Source organism: Oreochromis niloticus, linkage group LG3 (assembly GCF_001858045.2).
Source record: "Oreochromis niloticus isolate F11D_XX linkage group LG3, O_niloticus_UMD_NMBU, whole genome shotgun sequence".
Classification (NCBI taxonomy): Eukaryota; Metazoa; Chordata; class Actinopteri; order Cichliformes; family Cichlidae; genus Oreochromis; species Oreochromis niloticus.
The window spans coordinates 28,448,536-28,468,486 of NC_031967.2; the positions used below are offsets into that span (position 1 = coordinate 28,448,536).

General features: G+C 42.3%; 1 protein-coding gene across 1 annotated transcript; it reads right to left on the bottom strand.

The window, feature by feature from the left end:
• Positions 1-205: 205 nt before the first annotated feature.
• Positions 206-18,227, bottom strand: LOC100702928 (mucin-2-like). The gene is made up of 14 exons (XM_025904805.1): positions 18,108-18,227; positions 16,301-16,321; positions 15,357-15,674; positions 14,922-15,233; positions 14,487-14,798; positions 14,043-14,348; positions 7,384-7,698; positions 6,949-7,260; positions 6,142-6,274; positions 5,274-5,524; positions 5,042-5,157; positions 3,859-4,312; positions 1,170-3,819; positions 206-1,130 (listed from the first exon to the last, which is right to left on the bottom strand). The coding sequence occupies exons 1-14, from the start codon at positions 18,163-18,165 to the stop codon at positions 746-748; spliced, it is 5,943 nt and encodes a 1,980-aa protein (XP_025760590.1). The 5' UTR covers positions 18,166-18,227; the 3' UTR covers positions 206-745.
• Positions 18,228-19,951: the final 1,724 nt, after the last annotated feature.

The following is a 19,951-nucleotide window of genomic DNA, read 5'->3' on the forward strand; positions in this document are numbered from 1 at the left end:
GTCGCCAGTCTGTCGCAGGGCTAACATACAGAGACAGACAACCATTCACAATCACATTCACACCTATGGGCAATAATATCCAAACAGAAAGACCCCGGCCTGATGGTGGAATTGAACTCAGGACCTTCTTACTGTGTAGCTAACCACCATGCCACCGTCCTGCCCTAATAATACATTTTTGAAGCCATTAATTTAATAAATATTATATTTTTTAATTTGTTAAATTAAGAGCTTAAAAGATCAATCAGTGTAATTAAAACCTTAAAGTAACTAGATAAGGCAGTACCACTCAGAGCTGCCTGTAGGTCAGGTGGTACAGCAGGTTACCAGCAAATCAGAAGGTTGGCAGTTAATTCCCCGTCTGATCAAATTTGCATGCCAAATATCCTTGAGCAAGAGCATGTGATGGAAGCATTTACATGGAAAATGTAGAGCATGCTGGTATGGTAACTATGGCATAGCGGCAAGTCGCTTTGAGTGCTATGAGGAGAAAATTGCCATATAAAAACACACCCATTTACCCATCACTGTAATTTGAGAAACTCGAAATGGGAAAACATTTGCCATTTTCAAATTTAGATCACTTATTTTCAAAATGTTGAATCATTGTCTCATAAATATATTGGAGAGAAAGATTGCAATTCCCCTCAAATATATAAAATGACATAAAAAGAAAGTACTAAATTACTATTCAAGTAAAAGTATTTAAAGTGTGTATTCAAGTACAAGACTTAAGTAAATGTCTTTAGTTATATTCCACCAGTCCAACAAATACATGGAGCAACACAAGAAGAACACAGAGAGAGGTGAAGTGAGTGAAGTGGACCAGGTTTTCACCACTATCAATTTTACTGTTATCTGTGGTGGAGGTACTGGTGGGGACAGTAGTAGGGACAGTGGTGGCGACGGCTGTAGGGACAATGGTGGGAATAGTAGGAAGGGCAGTGGTAGGAACAGTGGTAGGCACAGTCGGATGGACAGTGGTGGGGAAAGCAGTAGAAGAAGCAGCAGTAGACGAAGCAGCAGTAGGGACAGCGGTGGGGACAGTAGGAATAGCAGTGGTGGGGTTACTAGAAGGGACAGTGGTAGGGACAATCGTGGCAACAGTGGTGGGGACAGTGGAAGGGACAATGGGGGAAACAGCAGTAGTGGGGACACTAGAAGGAACAGCAGTGGGGAAAGTGCTGGGGGCAGGAGTAGGGACAATGGTGGGAACAGTAGGAAGGGCAGTGGTGGGGACAGTGGTGGGGAAAACAGTAGGGAGAATGGTGGAAACAGTGGTGGGGACAGCTGAAGGGACAATAGGAGAAACAACAGTAGGGTCAGTCCTGGGGAGAGAAGTAGAAGAAGCATTAGGAATAGTAGAGGGGACATTGGTGGGGACAGTGGTTTGGATAGGAGTAGGGGAGGTGGTGGGGCTAGGAGTAGTGACAGTGGTGGGGCCAGTAAAAGGAACAGTGGTGGGAACAGTAGAAGGGGCAGTTGTAAGGACAGCAGTAGGAACATTTTTGGGAACTGTGGTGGAGACAGATGAAAGGACAATGGGGGAAGCTGCAGTAGGGAAGGTGGTGGGGACACTAGAAATGACAGTAGTCGGGACAGTGCTGGGGACGGGAGTAGGGAGAGTGGTGGGGACAGTGGTGGGGAAAGCAGTAGGGAGAATCGTGGGAACAGTGGTGGGGATAGAGGAGGAGACAATAGGCGAAACAGCAGTAGGGTCGGCCGTGGGGACAGAAGTAGAAGAAGCACTGGGGATAGTAGAAGGGAAAGTAGGAGGGACTTTGGTGGGGACAATGGTTGGGATAGAAGTAGGGGAGATGGTGGGGCTAGGAGTAGTGACAGTGGTGGGGCCAGTAGAAGGGACAGTGTTGGGGACAGTGCTGGGGGCTGGAGTAGGGACAGTAGAAGGGGCAGTGGTGGGGACAGCAGTAGGGACAAGGGTGGGAATAGTAGGAAGGGCAGTGGCGGGGCCAGAGGTCGACACAGTCGGATGGACAGTGGCGGGGAAAGCAGTAGGGAGAATGGTGGGAACAGTGGTGGGGACAGTGGAGGAGGCAATAGGGGAAACAGCAGTAGGGTCAGTCACAGGGACGGAAGTAGAAGAAGCAGAGGAGATAGTAGAAGGGACATTGGTGGGGACAGTGGTTGGGATAGGAGTAGGGGAGATGGTGGGGCCAGTGCTGGGGGCTGGAGTAGGGACAGTGGTGGGGACAGTAGAAGGGATAGTGGTGAGAACAGCAGTAGGGACAATAGTGGAAATAGCAGGAAGGGCAGTGGTGGGGATAGTGGAGGAGACAATGGGGGTAACAGTAGTAGGGTCAGTGGTGGGGACAGTGGAAGAGATAGTTGTGGGGACAGCCGTAGGGACAATGGTGGGAATAGCAGGAAGGGCAGTGGTGGGGATAGTGGTAGACACAGTCGGATGGACAGTGGGGGGGAAAGCAGTAGGGAGAATGGTGGGAACAGTGGTGGGGACAGTGGAGGAGAGAATGGGGGAAACAGCAGTAGGGACAGTGGTGGGGACACTAGAAGGGACAGCAGTGGGGACAGTGCTGGGGGTAGGAGTAGGGTCAGTGGTGGGGACAGTGGAAGAGATAGTTGTGGGGACAGCCGTAGGGACAATGGTGGGAATAGTAGGAAGGGCAGTGGTGGGGATAGTGGTAGACACAGTCGGATGGACAGTGGGGGGGAAAGCAGTAGGGAGAATGGTGGGAACTGTGGTGGGGACAGTGGAAAGGACAGTAGGGGAAACAGCAGTAGGATCGGTCGTGGGGACAAACATAGAAGAAGCAGTAGGGATAGTAGAAGTGACAGTGGTTGGGACAGTGGTGGGGGCAGCAGTAGGGACAGTGGTGGGGACAGCAGTAGGGCCAATGGTGGGAATAGTAGGGACAATTTGGGAAATAGTGGGAAAGGCAGTGCTGGGGACAGTGGTGGACACAGTCGGATGGACAGTGGGGGGGAAAGCAGTAGGGAGAATGGTGGGAACAGTGGTGGGGACAGTGGAGGAGGCAACAGGGAAAACAGCAGTAGAGTCACTCATGGGGACGGAAGTAGAAGAAGCAGAGGGGATAGTAGAAGGGACAGTATAAGGGACAACAGTAGGGACATTGGTGGGGACAGTGGTTGGGATAGGAGTAGGGGAGATGGTGGGGCTAGGAGTAGTGACAGTGGTGGGGCCAGTGCTGGGGGCTGGTGTAGGGACAGTGGTGGGGACAGTAGAAGGGATAGTGGTGAGAACAGCAGTAGGGACAATAGTGGAAATAGTAGGAAGGGGGTTGGTGGACACAGTCTCATGGACAGTGGTGGGGATAGCAGTAGGGAGAATGGTGGGAACAGTGGTGGGGATATAGGAGGAGACAATGGGGGAAACAGTAGTAGGGTCAGTGGTGGGGACAGTAGAAGAGATAGTTGTGGGGACAGCCGTAGGGACAATGGTGGGAATAGTAGGAAGGGCAGTGGTGGGGATAGTGGTAGACACAGTCGGATGGACAGTGGGGGGGAAAGCAGTAGGGAGAATGGTGGGAACAGTGTTGGGGACAGTGGAGGAGAGAATGGGGGAAACAGCAGTAGAGACATTGGTAGGGACAGTAGACGGGACAGCGGTGGAGACAGTAGTTGGGACAGTGGTGGGGACAGTAGAAGGGGCAGTCGTAAGGACAGTGCTGGGGACAGGAGTAGGGACAGTAGTGGGGACAGTGGAAAGGACAATAGGGGAAACAGCAGTAGGATCGGCCGTGGGCACAAACATAGAAGAAGCAGTAGGGATACTAGTAGTGACAGTGGTGGGGGCAGCAGTAGGGACAGTGGTGGGGACAGCAGTAGAATAAGCAGCAGTAGGGTCAGTTGTGGGGACAGTAGGAATGGCAGTGGCGGGGATACTAGAAGGGACAGCTGTGGGGACACTAGAATGGACAGTAGTGTGGGCAGTAGTTGGGACAGTGGTGGGGTCAGGGGTAGGGACTATCATGGGAACAGTCGTGGGAAAAGTGGAAGGGAAAATGGAGGAAACAGCAGTAATGACGGTGGTGACAGGAGTAGAGACAGCGGTGGGGACAGCAGTAGTGACAGCTGTGGGGACAGGAAGAGTTGATGATGTTGGACAGGTGAAATAAACGTCATTGTCAGAGCCCGACAAGGTGAAGGTAACAAAGTTTGGTTGAGTGCCAGTGACGGTGTCCTTGATCCAATTCTGGTACTCTGACACACGAGTGAAGACTGCAGGTCTTGCACAGTCATCATTAAAAGTCACAACTCCACTCTGGAGCCATTCAAATCCTCTCTTTGTCATTAGTTGTCCCCCTAAGTTTCCCTGTGAGAAAAGAAAGATCAAAGTTCTGAAGGCAGAGAAATACCTTTTAGTTACACCTGTTTCTGTGTTGATCCTGCTAAAGCATGAATATTATGAACACTAACCTAAAATGCAGTTTGCTTACCTCACTGTGAGCTTTGAAAACAATTATATCAGCTTCATCACACATCTAAGCTATTATTTTATTTATGAGTCTGTAATTAACTTTAATAGTCACAAAGACAGTAACAAAATTAAAAAGTCAGCCCACATCAAAATTAAAGGAGAGTCTCTAAGTAAGTGTTAACGATTTCTACAAGCTGCACCTGGATAGCTATCAAGCCAATCACAAATATTTTTTGATTCGCTTATATTTTATCAAGAGGCTTCTTCAAGGACAGAAAAAGCTAAGCAGACACTGAAGCGCCTTACTAGTCCCTACTGAGAATTACTTTTAAAGCTTGTTTATGTGGTTGACCTGTTGCACTAAGGCACTCAAGTGCATTTACGACTATGATGTTACTGATAAAAATTTTCCCAGAAGTTTTGATAAGATATTTTTTGCGTATCCAACTGTGCTTAAACTCAAATGGATGAGTAATAAATCATCTTGGTTGAGTCGTGAAAGCTAACAGTCTATAATATCAGTGAGATTGATACAATAAAACACAATAATCCAATATGAAAGTAACACATAATTCTCACAGCACTAATCAAGGCGTGACATTATACATGAATCTTGGGGGTCACCTGACATGAATCCTTCTCTCCAGCGCTGAGCCCAGCACAGATCATATTCTTCATGATCACTTTATCACTTTCATAGTAGCACTGGCACTCATTGTTTCCCACTATTGGTACATTTACTTCACACAGGATGTTCAGGAAGGAATCGTTACCGAATTGTAAAAAGAAATAGAAGAGCTTTAAAAAAAAATCCTGTACATTCCTCGAAAATTAAAAGAACATTTTATATACTTACAATTTTCACATGAATCAGTAATCCAGCTGCTTGTCCCACTGTGGAAAGTGCTTCTTGCTGAGGCTAAGCAGACTGGCTGAATGTAGTCTGTGAAGGTCACAGGAACTGACAGCTTCAGAAGACAAATGTCGTTCTCATGTGTGTTGTTGTTGAATTCAGGATGACAGATGATGTCTTCCACCGTTTGAGACATTTCGCTGGAGCTTAAATCTGACTGGCTGTGGCAGCCGAGATGGACCTCTGTCAGGTTACTAAATGTAAAAATTGTGAAAAAGAATGGTTTGTTGTTTTTTTCTTTTGAGAGAGACAGATCAGATTTCAAGCCAGGTACTGTTCATTTGATCTTGAAAATGGACACATGAATGATTTATTTTGCAAAAATACAATCATTACTTTCAAAGCTCTTTTTTCTCTTTTGTGTGTGTGTTTCTGTGTTGGGGTTAATTATTGGCAGGGATAATGATTTAAAGATATCTGTAATGTTTACTATTATTATTATTATTATTATTATTTACAAACAGCTAGGCTAGCCTTTCCTCATTCTATGTCTTTATGCTAAACATTTTGGACAGCAGTTACATCTCAGATTTGGACAACCTCCAGAAGTGATCTGCTTGATCCCATCACAATAGTGAACTCACGTGGTCTGCCACATCACACTGAGGGTCCAACACTTTTTGTTGCCCTAAAAAATTGTTTCTGGAAATGTCTTTCTGTAGAGTGAATTTTTTTAAGATATTAAAAACTCCTGACCTTCAGAAAACAAGCAGAATGATAACCTGAAAATCTTAAGGTAGATGTAAACTGAGGAGTAATGGTCATTTGCAACATCATCACACAAAAATTTAAACTGGCAACAGTGGCTTACTGTGATATGCAGGAAGCAGCTGTCAGCACCCACTGGTTGGTGATTAAGGACCCTCCACACAGAAAGTCTCCATTGTGGCTTATGGTGACTTGCCAGGGCCAACTTTCTGTGCTTTCCACAGCCCTGCCGCATGCTGGCAAAACAAAAGATCACAGCTAACTGTAAAAACTGCTTTTCCATGTCACTAGGGGTCCCCACAGTGGGTAGCACGGCATGTTTTCTTTAGCTGAGTTTTATGGTGAATGTCCCTCCTGAGGAAAACCCAAAGGGGATAAAATCATAGATACTGTAACTGTAATAGGCCCATTTCACTCTAGTCATTGGTCACGTTGTACACAAAAACTGACATCACCACAGCTCCCTTCTAATGATAGAAGCAATGAGGGTGTGTTCCTGCAGCAAAGTGGGCTGAATGAGGAACCTCTAGCGCTGTCCCACAGTTTAAATATCTGCAAACCAGATCAGCATCATTTGAGTTCCAGCTGTCATCAATCTGTTCCCCAGATGTTATTGTGATAAATTTCTACTCTGCATCAAGTCGATCCAGCTAATCTGATTGGACCTTTTAAGCATAAGTCACAAGACAAACTACTTTTTTAATATATGTAACTTACATTAAATATACACATATATATAACTTCAAGCACTAGGTGCAGTGACTCCCAAGCTAGGCAAGTGGCTCCAGCTGATCCCAGAAACAACATTGGAGATCTATGTGGATCTATGTGAAGGATAGACCTTCCACATATATGTATGACACTGAAGACACCATGAGGGAAATTGTTCTCTATCTAAAAGTTTTCTCACCTGAACAAATGACACTAACGTCGTAGTGATGTTCACTGTAGTAGTTTCCCCATCCAGAGTGTTGACATTCAGTTAGAGAACTTTCATTTCCTGAACAGGTCACATCACCAAGCCAAATCTGTCCCAATCCTTCACCAAAGTAAGCAAGTCGTGGAGCCTCTAGTGCCAACCCACAGTTTATCTGTCTGCAAACCACATCAGCATCGTTTAGGTCCCAGTTAAAATCAGAGACTGTTCCCCAGATGTTATTGTGAAAAACTTCTACTCTGCCAGAGCATCGAGTCGATCCAAACCCAGCTAATCTGATAAGATCTATCAGGCAAAGGACATAACAAAATTTTGATATGTTAATTTTATTATATAGGAAAGATTTCTTATTTGACACACAAGAATGAGCTGATCTATAATGTCTTGAATATTTAACAGTTTTCTCACCTGAACAGATCACACCAGCATCCTGACCATGTCCACATCTGTGTGATCCAAATCCACTGTGTTGACATTCAGTTAGAGAAGTTTCAGTACCTGAACAGGCCACATTATCAAGCCAAATCTGTCCAGTTCCTGCACCAAAGTGAGCTGAATGAGGAGCTTCCAGTGCTGTCCCACAGTTTAACTGTCTGCAAACCACTTCTGCATCATTTAAGTCCCAGCCATTATCACAAACCGTTCCCCGTATGTTATTGTGATAAATTTCTACTCTCCCAGAGCATCGACTCGATCCAGATCCAGTTAAGATAATTGGCACAGCTGAAAACAAAAGACAAAGATACGGTGGGAATAGTTCATACAATACTTTTAATGTCCAAGCACAGTTACCCCAGTTTACAATATTATTTCGAATGAGATAACACTGACGGTTAAAACAGGTGGATTAACGAGCTCCATGTATTTGCTGGGCTCGGAGTCTTTCCTCTGGGTTAGACCACGTTAGCTCTCTGCCAGGCTGCTCTCTGCTCTGTTCCGGATCTTCAGGGTATATTGGGCACTTCAGACCCTTTAGGAAGACAGACCAGCTGGTGTCTACTTCCATGAGGTATTGGGCAGATCCTTGTCTCTAGTATCATCCCATTTCTTCCATGTCACTTTACTCAGATTTGTCTGAATTTTCTTGTTTGTTTGTTTGTTTGTTTTTGAACTCCGGCGCACCTCTTGTGTGGCAGCCTGTTACAAAAGCTCTATTCATTTCTGAGCTTCTTTCTTATTTCCTCTTTATTTTCTCGTAACTTTTAACTTCAGTCTTCTGCTATCATGCACTACAGGTTTGTGCTATTTCTGGTCATTTTTCTCAGTTTTTTTCCTATTTTTTCACCCGTGTTTCTAGACCTGGCATGTGGCTCCAATGTTTACAGTAGGGATCAGTGTAGTATTTGTGAACGACAGATATCGTAACCCTGTGCACATCGCTGTGAAAGAACAACTCTGCAGCACAGACTTAGTGCTGTTAGCCGTTAGCATGGATCCGTACTACCTCCCCAGGGAATTCTCACATCTTATTGCAATAACACCCCTTGGCCAACACAATGTGTTGGCCTGTGACTCTCTCCACGCTGTGGTCAGCAGAGGAAAAACAGAATTTCCAGGAGCCCTTTTTCTAGTAACCGGGGACTATAATTATGCATCACTGGACTCCACACTGCCGATCTTCACCCAGTATATGACGTGCCCAACTAGAGACAATAAAACACTGGACTTACTGTATGCCAGCACAGAAGAGACATACAGTTCTTCAGCTCTCCCTCCCCTGGGAAGATCTGATCACAACCTCGTGCACCTTGACCCTAGGTACGAGCCTTTAGTGTGCAGGGAGCCACCAGTCACCCATACAGTGCAGAGATGGCCAGAGGAGAGCGAGGCGGATCTTAACCCTCTGGGGTCCAGGGTATAATTGGCCATTTTTGACTACTTTTGATTTTACCTCTATATTTCACCTTTAAAAACTGTTTATCTTGCCTTGTTTGGTATCATTATCTTCAGCACAACCTCAAACATCTGAAATTTGAGTTATTTTTCCATTTTGGTATTAGCACAATTGATCTAAATTCAGTCAAAAAATTCAAAATCCGAGTAGAAAAAAGTTATATTTTTTACTGTAAAACCCACAAACATGTTTTACGAATCATTTTTGTAACTTGAAATGCAAATAGAAATTGTGCATTTTTAAACATTGTGCACAAGTTTTGCAAACAACAAAGTTGTGTGGTACTATTTACCTAAAAATGCAGCCAATGCCTCAGGTGTTTGTTATACAACCAATTAAAACTATTTACAGAACAATCAGGTATTCTGCATCAATTAAGAAAGCACACAAATTATTTGTGCCAGTCCAAAAAAATAGTTTGTGTTCAGTATAAGACAGAGGAGGCCACCACAGGCCTAAACCCTGCAGGTTTGGCAGCAGGAGGTGCATCAGTCCAGTTTTCCATGTGGGAACAGCGTTTACACTGGAATCTGCCTTTGACGGCTTTTTTTTTGGAGCAAATGTCACATTCAGCAGTATAACTGACACTAAACACAAAACAATAACTACACAACAAACTAACTACAGCCTCCAAACACGCTAAACGTCACTAATGTCTCACATATGAAAACTCACTCTCTCTCTTTCTTTTGCTCGCCCGCTTTCCGTCGCGGGTGTCACTCCTAAAAACGTCCCCTTCTCCCTAAACAACCAAGTGTCACATGTTGCTATATCATTTTTTTGATTGGCTGACATGGTAAACTTTATCACCAATAGGGAAGGGGTGTTTTTTCTTTTTCTTTTTTCACTCGCAAGCGGACAGTGTTTGCTAGCGCTACCGTTCTTTCCGCTGTAAACACCACTGTTTTGTTCGGAAAAAAACATTGCGTATATTTTTTATCATAACTCTGGTTTTATGTGGCCCATCGACACAATTCAAAAACTTGTATATAGTTTTAAGTTCGCACTTTCGACCCAAGTTGAAATGCATGTGAGGGCAAATAAACTAAATCACTTCTTTGACAGATTTGATTCGTCCATTGGCTGCAGACTCACCCACCCCCGCTGCTGCTGTTCTGCCTCTGACGCCTCAGACACCTCCCACCTCCTCCACACACCCTGGTCACTACTCCCCACTCCCAACCACAGTAGCCAATACACATCCAGCACACGGCTCCAGCTTGTCTCACTGGACCCAACCAGTTTGCCTATCAGCCTGGAACTGGAGTAGATGATGCCATCATTCACCTCCTACATCATTCCCTTTCTCACCTGGAGACCGCTGGGAGCACTGTGAGAATCATGTTCTCCGATTTTTCCAGTGCCTTCAACACCATTCTTCCCACAGTCATGAAGGAGAATCTGGAGAACACAGGAGTGGACCATCACCTCGCATACTAGACTACCTCACCGACCGACCACAGTATGTGAGAACTCAGGGCTGTGTGTTGGACAGGGTTGTCTGTAGTACGGGGGCCCCACAGGAAACGGTTCTGGCTCTGTTCCTCTTTACAATCTACACTGTAGACTTCTCTCACAAATCCATCCAGTGCTTCCTGCAGAAGTTCTCTGAAGACTCTACAATAGTCAGCCTCATCACTGATGGGCAAGACAAGGATAACAGAGAACTGACCCAAGGCTTTGTGGACTGGTGCCAGCAGAACAACCTCCAGATCAACACTGAAAAAAACCAAGGAGCTGGTGGTAGACTTCTGCAGGCACAAACATCCTCCACTATACTAAACACAAAAGGTATGGACATTGAGACTGTGGATAGCTACAGGTACCTTGGGTTCATCTGAACAATAAACTGGACTGAACTCATAATTCAGATGCTCTCTACAGAAAAGGGCGGAGCAGGCTGTACCTGCTGCGGAGACTCAGGTCTTTTGGAGTGAAGGGCTCACTGCTGAAGACCTTCTATGACTTTGTGGTGGCCTCGGCCATGTTTTAACGTGTGCTCTGCTGGGGCGGCAGCATCTCAGCTGGAGACAGAAAGAGACTGAACAGGCTGATCCGGAGGGCCAGCTCTGTTCTAGGATGCCCTCTGGACCAAGTGGAGGTGGTGAGTGAGAGGAGAATGGTGGCTAAGCTGTCATCCCTGTTGGACAACATCTCCCACCCCTTGCAGGAGACTTTGATAGCACTGAGTAGCTCCTTCAGGGGCAGGCTGCAGCACCCACGATGTGGGACAGAGAGACTCCGCAGGTCTTTCCTTCCTACTGCTGTCGGACTCCACAACAAAGACTTTACAGATTACCACATATGCACAGACAAACATACACACACACGTGCAATACCACCGAGTGTAATTTTTCTGACAGCATAGTATTCTGTTGTATTGTCATGGTGAGTGCTGTGTAACAGGCAGGAGGTAGGGCCCAAATGTAGGACTCAGAAATTGAGTGATTGCTGGAGAACATACACACATGAAATACGAGGGAACTAAACTAAAAAACATGAATCTCCAACTCAAAAACTGAGAAACTAGAAAACAAACTGAGAAACAGCAAGCTAGAATATTACCAGAAACACTGAGGCAAAACACAGCACGGTGAGGGTATGACACGACACAGTGCAAGGAAAACACAGGGCTTAAATAAACACTATAGAAATCAGGGAATGGGAGACAGGAGGGAAATACAGCTGGGAGAAATCAGACTTAATGAGACAAGGGAAGCAAAACCAGAAACACTGACATAAGACACAGACTTCCAAAGTAAAACAGGAAACACACAACAGGCACAGAGGCATGGACTTGACACTGAGCAAAGGGAACACGGAAACAAAACCTGGGAACAAAGAACAAAGGACTAGAGCTAGAAATACAAAAAAGAAAGCAAAATACTTTTAGTCAAAACATGAGGAAATAAAAGTACAATACTCAAGAAACTGGGTCACCAACCTAGGACCATGAGATTTATATAGTAAGTTATTCTTTTTATCTTATAATAGTTTATGGTTTTTCCTCATTTTTAGTGCTGCAACTTTGCACTGTCCATTTTCTGGTGTAACACAACAAATTTCCCATGTGTGGGACTAATAAAAGTTTATCTCTTATCTATCTTTTCCATCTCTTTCTCGGGCTTGGCCTTCACATTGGGCAGAACCCTGATCTGTTGCCTAGGGTATCGTGCCATCGACTCTCAGGGTGTCTAAAAGCGTTATACCTGAGTGAAGAGAGAGCCTCGATGTGAAAGCAAATGTATGGTTACTTTGTAAACTTGGTTCTCTGAGTGAGAGACTATCTCTCCAGCTTTGAGGTGAGCAAGCTCAGAGAAGGAGCTGAGTGTGAACTCGCAACTACGAGAACAGACCAGACAGCCATAGCAGCTGGAGAACTCTTGCTCGTTGGCCTGATAGTGTCAGATCACAGCGAGGTCCAACTGAGCGCGTAAACCTGCAACTAGTGGACAATACGCCGGAGGGATCACAGTCTGCAATAGTGAGCTCCTGGAATTGTATGAACAGGATGCTTTGTGTACAACTGGGAAGCCAATGAGTGAAAATGGCAACGCAAGGGTTAGCAGAAACTGAGCAGGGAGCCACAGCAAGGAACCACTGGCAGCATAAACCCACAAGACTGCAGCCAGCATTAAACTCACTGCAGTTTTTGTGTTTAAAAAAAAACAAAGAAACATTTTTATCAGGGGTAACAGAAATTCTGGGAGGGTGCCGAAACATGCTCCCCACCACAATAGTAAACAGGTACACACTGTCACCACCAGTGTTGGTCAAGTTACTTGAAAAAAGTAATCAGTAACTAATTACTGATTACTTCCCCCAAAAAGTAATCCTGTTGCTTTACTGATTACTTATCTTCAAAAGTAATTACTTAGTTACTTAGATACTTTTTAAAAACACGATTTACAACCTGAATAGGTGATAAAGCGATAGATCTTTCAGCCCAATTCTACTTTTTCTGCATAATCCATCATACAAAATGTAATCAAATGGAAAAGTCTCTTTTTAAAACTTGTTTTATTTGTTTTAATCTTTTAACTTTATGCATCAAGCAAAAATTAAATTATATGCAACATTCTCTGACTGGAAGAAATTTGTTTAACATTTAAACCTATTTTCTGCACATTCCAGCACATAAAATAAAATATTTTTTTGTGTTTACACTCAGTTTTTCAAATAAATGCAAGTGAAACACAGCAGAAAATAAATAAAATCAAAGACTCAGCAGTCCTGTTGCTCTATTTTCACCTGTAAAGCAGGACTGGGGTAGGCGGAGGTTTACCCTGGTGCAGGTGTGCCGCGGCGGTCAGTGGAAGAATCCGCGAGTTTCTCTGTGAATTTCCCATTACAGTCGTAGCGCACTCGGTGCTTGCTTGGAAGTTTAGGGGTTTTTTCGTTGTAAAAAGAAGTTTTCTTCCCACGCACAACGGACACTAATGTTTTTGTCACTTTTTATGGAATCAAACTCAAAGTAAGGTCAGTACTTCCACGCTTTAAACGCTGCACGCTCATACTCTCTCCCGCACTCGATATATTATCCATTGTTGATCTGCAGACAGCTGTTGCCACGAACGTCGCACTCGCTTACGTCACTGTCATGAGACATTCTCGCAAAAAAATTACGCAGTAACGCAGCATTCCTACAGGAAAGTAATGGTAATCTAATTACCGTTTTTGCAATGGTAATCCCTTACATTACTCGTTACTTGAAAAAAGTAATCAGATTACGGTAACGCGTTACGCGTTACTGCCCGTCTCTGGTCACCACACGGTACCACACAAAGTACACAACACATTCCCTGTATATATGGAATATATAATGTAGTGGAGAGATAGTTGAAATGTGATAGAGAACTGCAATGTCTCTCTCTCTCCAATGTGCATTTGAAAATAAAAAAAATGTTTAAAGTGGTTAAAATTGTTTCTTTAATTTTTTTAAGCTCCTAAATTATTCGATGTCTCTCTGAACCGCAGCTGCATTTACAGAGAATGATGGAACACTTCATTACCAAAATCCTACAGAGTATGGTTACTGTACAGCTTAATTTGACTCCTCACAATGAATGCAATCTAAAACACACCAATGAATGGATGAAAAAGCTCTAAAACAGAAAAGTTACATTTACATGGCATTACTTGACATTGAGTAGATAATCCAAATGTATCTCACCTGAACAAATGACACCAGCATCCTGACCGTGTTTACAGGTATTTGCTCCAAATCCACTGTGTTGACACTCAGTTAGAGAACCTTCTTTTCCGGAACAGGCCACATTATCAAGCCAAATCTGTCCAGTTCCTGCACCAAAGTGAGCTGATCGAGGAGCCTCTAGTGCCGTCCCACAGTTTAACTCGCTGCAGACAACTTCAGCATCATTTAAGTCCCAGCCATTATCACAGACTGTTCCCCAGATTTTATTGTGAAAAATTTCTACTCTGCCAGAGCATTGAGTTGATCCAGCTAATCTGATTGGACCTTTTGAGCATAAGTCACAAAAGAAACCATCATTTTGATATATGTGCCTTACATGTGCCTTGGTTTTTTTAAATGTATGACACTGAACAGAGTATGAAGCAAATTGTTACATATCTAAAAGTGTTCTCATTTTGTCACCTGAACAGATTACACCAACATCGTAGTAATGTCCATAGTAGTAGTTTCCCCATCCAGAGTGTTCACATTCAGTTAAAGAACTTTCATTTCCTGAACAGGTCACATCACTGAGCCAAATCTGTCCAGTTCCTTCACCAAAGTAAGCAAGTTGAAGAGCATCTAGTGCCGATCCACAGTTTATCTGTCTGCAAACCACATCAGCATCATTTAGGTCCCAGTTATAATCAGAGACTGTTCCCCAGATATTTTTGTGATAAATTTCTACTCTGCCAGAGCATCGAGTCGATCCAGAGCCAGCCAATCTGATCAGATCTATTAAACATAGGGCATAAAAATATTTTGATATGTTCTTTACATTATATAGGAATGATTTTATATATGACACACAAGAACAGAATGACTTATGATGTTGTCAATATCTAACAGTTTTATTACCTGAACAGATCACACCAGCATCCTGACCATGTCCACATCTGTGTGATCCAAATCCACTGTGTTTACATTCAGTTAGAGAAGTTTCAGTACCTGAACAGGCCACATTATCAAGCCAAATCTGTCCAGTTCCTGCACCAAAGTAAGCTGAATGAGGAGCCTCTAGTGCCGTCCCACAGTTTAACTGTCTGCAAACCACCTCTGCATCATTTAAGTCCCAGCCATTATCAGAGACTCTTCCCCAGATCTTTTTGTGATAAATTTCTACTCTGCCAGAACATCGAGTTGATCCAGACCCAGCTAACCTGATAAGATCTATTGGACAAAGTGCATAACCATTATTTTATATGTTCATTACATTTTATAGGAGAGATTTCATTTGTGGCACACAAGAACAGAATGACTTAGAATGTCTTCAATATCTAAATGTTTTCTCACCTGAACAGATCACACGAGCATTCCGATCATATCCACATTTGTGTCTTCCAAATTCACTGTGTTGACACTCATTTAGAGAACTTTCGTTTCCTGAACAGTTGACAATATCAAGCCAAATCTGTTCAGTTTCTGCACGAAAGCGAGCTGATCGAGGAGCTTCTAGTGCCGTCCCACAGTTTAATTGTCTGCAAACCACCTCTGCATCATTTAAGTCCCAGTTATAATCAGAAACTGACACCCAGTTATTATTGTGATAAATTTCTACTCTTCCAGAGCATCGAGTCGATCCAGATCCAGTTAAAATGATTTTGGCTCCATCTAAAAAAAACAAGAATGAAGAACATAAAAGAAATGTGGTGGATACAACATACCATGCTTTTCATACTGAAGCATAGTTGCCCACACAGAAGTAAGAACCATAAGACACAAAAAGCTTTCTCAAAGAAATGTTATTACACATTACAAGAACGCTACTACGACCCTGCCCCCTTATCATTTTGATAAGCGTATACATCGTTGCATTATTTTTTTGAAAAATATTGTACTGCTGATGGGAGAGCTGGATTAGAGAAGAAAAAAAAGTCAAAAATAATGCTTGAAAATTGCTCACAACCTAAAATTACTTACAGTAGGCTATAACTACTGCATCCCTTCTTGCAAAACCCTGCAAAAAATTTCTGCTCAAAAACTTAGTGCTTAGAGTTAAAATTGCACGCTAATCTCAGGAAAATTACATAACACATGCATTGTAAATTTAGGAGTTATTGCATCGTAAGTCACAGGCTCTATTACAGAATGCAACCGATGATGGTATTTTGTATTTTTCTCTTGTTGCCGTAGAGCTGACACCCGGAAACTTGTTTGTTTCCGGGTGTGAGCCAGCATAAATAAACACAAAAAAAAAGCCATGAAAGTTAAAGAAGATAGAGCTTTTGTTTGCTCACCGGGCAGCTTTGAATCACAACCTGAGAAGCAGAAATGAAAGACAAAAAAAGTTTAGTTCAGATGAAGACATAACTTTATATCACGCATAGTTATTTGGGCAGGACCTCTTAAAGTTGTATTGTTATGCATTGGGTACCTCAAGCATCTATTTAAAAGGGTTAATACATTTAATGGATCATCAACCAAACTTTTCCTAAACCTAATATTATAATTTTTGATGTTACAAAGCAGGATTTATAAAGAGAAAAAGCTCTGTTCATTTTAAAAAGGTAATTTCAAAAGGACTTGTATCACCACCTCCAGGTTCACTGTTCTAACACATATGCCACAACTATCACATCCTTGTTTTCGCTTCAGCCACTGCCCCAGTTGCGTTCCGCATGGCCTGTTGGTACTATCAGCTGCTCCTGTAGTCCCACAGGCTAATCAAGCCCGATAGGACTCCTTCTTCAGCCTAGTGACTCCCTTCATCTCTGGTGTCCACCATTTGGTTCGGGTATTACCACCACAACAGGCACCAACCACCTTGTGGTCGCAGCTCAGTGCTGCGACTTCGACAACGGGGGTGCTGAACATTGAGTCCATTCTGACTTTTTTTTCTCATCACATTGAGGCTGAGTGTACCACTTTTGGGCAATTGCAAAATGATCACTGCATTATTTGACATCTTGATTTGCCACAGTAATTTTGAAGGTGTCAACTGATCTCAGGTGGTCACAAGCCTGGTGTCAGTCATTGAAACAGATATATAGATGGCAGACAATTTGCAAGCTCGTTGGACATGGTCATGGTAATTTTGGTTGTTCTGTGATGTTTTCCCTGGCATAAGTTATTGTAGTGTATTAGGGCAGCATGAATGCTGATTAATAACGCTGACAGCCCTAATACACTACATAAAGAGCATCAGTTTATTTTTGTTGGTGACACATAGTTTGGGTTTTTTTCTGAGGCCATTTACCAAGAGGCCATTTTCAATTGCAGGGTGCATTTCTACAAACAGATTGCATAGTCTAGTATAAGTTATTGTGATGTTTTAGCGATAGATGCAAGCCAATACTAACCAGTTTAGGTCACTTGGTTTTGAGCTTGTGGTTTAAAATGTTATTTTAAGGCTCTTCTTTGTTACATTTAAATAATTATGTTCCTGTTGCTATAGTTCCTTATGACTCTTACATTTAAAAACATATTTGTTTTTTACATAGCTGTGATGTCGTAAGAAACTTTTGGAGAAACGTTATGGAATGTTCCTCAGAAACATTGTAAACAGATGACTCACAAACTACAACAGTAGTTTTAAAAATACAGTTCGTTGTTCAAAAATGTTTAGCCTAACATAAAACACTAAGGCTGACGAAACATGTAACTGATATACATATTTTTGTAATGTTAATCTAGCAGGTTATTTTTTTCAGTGTACTTGCTCAAGTATTACTGAAAGTGATCATTGTCAACATGAACACTGCAAAAAATAACCTACACAGCTAGACCGTTTTAAACTGAAACGTTAACCTTGTATATAAAACTTTTAAGGAAAGAAAGACTGGCTGAACAGAGTCAAACACGATATTTACAGAAGTCTTCAGTCTTGTGAAATGCAGATTTTAATCAACGATTGAGTTTAATTAATTTGTTTTGTTAATATTATAACATTGGATATTTATGACAATACTACAGTATCGGAATAAATATTATACTATATAATATAGTTTACTATACAGTGTAGTTTACATTTGTGCCTATAATTATTCTTTTACATCTGCTCCAGAAACAAACTATGTAATGAAAAAAACCAATCTTTTTTCTCACCTTTGAAAAAGAGTACGATCATCACACTGAACCAGCACACAAGCTGTTGGAGCGCCATTGCTAACTACAACTCTGTCCCATTGTCTTAGACTTTAAAAGCCAAAAGAATATGCTCAGCTTCTGTGATCACGTTTTACTGTAAGCAACGCCTACACTTCGTGTAGTTGATGAGGTAGTTAATAAGATAAGCAATAAAACCAGAAGAACCAGATATTATACTTTGTCTGAATGCAGTGAAGGAATGCATTTACTTGTCTAGACAGCTGAGACACAGTTGGAAGGTAACCTGGTAAGCTATGATTGAGATTAAGAAGTCTTAATAATAAGATTTAATTAACTTTTTATTACTATCTTTGTTGTTGTTGACTATGGTAGTGGTTTTTGTTGTTATCATTCAGGTCTGCTTCCTATTCATTGTTAACTTTAAAGTCAATGAATAGTTAAGTTCCCAGGACTTCCGTGGGTTTCCCCCTACATCTAAATTTGGCCTCTTGCTTCCGATCTACTGGTGTATTTGTGGGCTGGCTGTTCCCGGTGCATGGGCCCGCCTCCAGGCAGAGTTTCTGTTTGCTTAAGGCTGTAGCTGTCACACTTGTTTCCTGAGCTACAAACAACCTTCCTGTCACAAGGTTGAAGCTTCAATCAGTTTTTTTGGCAAAGTGACTTGTATTATATATCCTTTATTAATCTTTTATAAAAAGCATCATTGACATTAATTTTTTAAGAGAGCTCTGACAATGAGGGGAGCAGAAATTGCAACAAATTTAAATTATCTGTGAAGGTTCTTAGTCATCCAAGTCATCTAAGGAGATCGGAAAGAAAAGCGTCTGGATTTCTTTAAGTTGCTTGAAGACGTTTCACCTCTCATCCGAGAAGCTTCTTCAGTTCTAAGGTCAAATGGTGGAGAATCCCAGATTTAAGCCCTATGGGAGTGTCCCCCAAGAGGGACATGGACCCCCTAATGATCCTCTACTTAATCACATGAGCCAAAAACGGCTGTAGGTCACAATCAGTCAAGTTTTTGGGTGAACTCATAGTGATGTAATTCCTGTCATGTAATTTCCTGAGGTCAAATTGCCCAGGAAGTGAGTGGGCGTTAAATGGCTTCTTTTATTCCTCTTTCAAACCATCTGTCTTCTCTGTCCAAAATGTGAACATTTTAATCCTCAAAAGAGTGACCTTTGTCCTTGCAGATGGACAGCTGAGTCTTGTTCCATGGAGGTGGCTCTTCTATGTTGTGCCATGCGTTTATGAAGTGGCTGTTTGATCTTTCCATTATAGAGGACTTAGCATTCCTCGCTACACTGTACTTTACAGTATTAATACTGTGTACATACTTTTTCCAAACATATCTCACATATTCTTAATATGTGTCTGTTATCAGATAGAAACAGAGAATTAACATATTCCACTCTCATAGACAATAGCCAATTTTCTTGTGAAACTTGCTTCAAAATGAATTCTAAAAGTAAAAGTCAAAAAGCATAAATCTGAAATGTTCCAAAAGAATGGTGTAATCAGCACCAAATTGATATGTCCACTGAATTTAAGAAAACACTTTATGGCTAAAATCACGCGACTGAAACTATATACACTAAATGTGGAGCTACCCACATGCTACCCGTAGCATAAACAAATATTTACAAAAATCTAATTTACTAGAGTGAATGACGTTGTGTGCTTGCAGTTTCCGACATTAATGACAAATATATGCTAGATTTAAATCTATGGAGGGGCATGAGTGACAAAATAAATTGATTAAATACATCATTAAATAATTGATTAAATGTTTCATGAATTAATTAAAATTGACATTATTGAATTAAATATTAAATATTCATCTA

What these genes read in the sequence shown, in the direction of transcription:
- LOC100702928 (XM_025904805.1), bottom strand. Translation starts at nt 18,165, where the DNA reads ATGGCGCTCCAACAGCTTGTGTGCTGGTTCAGTGTGATGATCGTACTC. An exon ending in TGCTGGTGTGATCTGTTCAG is followed by an intron (nt 7,261 to 7,383) that starts GTGAGAAAACTG and finishes TTTGCCTGATAG; the next exon opens with ATCTTATCAGATTAGCTGGG. An exon ending in CCCCGCCACTGCCATTCCTA is followed by an intron (nt 3,820 to 3,858) that starts CTGTCCCCACAA and finishes CTTATTCTACTG; the next exon opens with CTGTCCCCACCACTGTCCCT.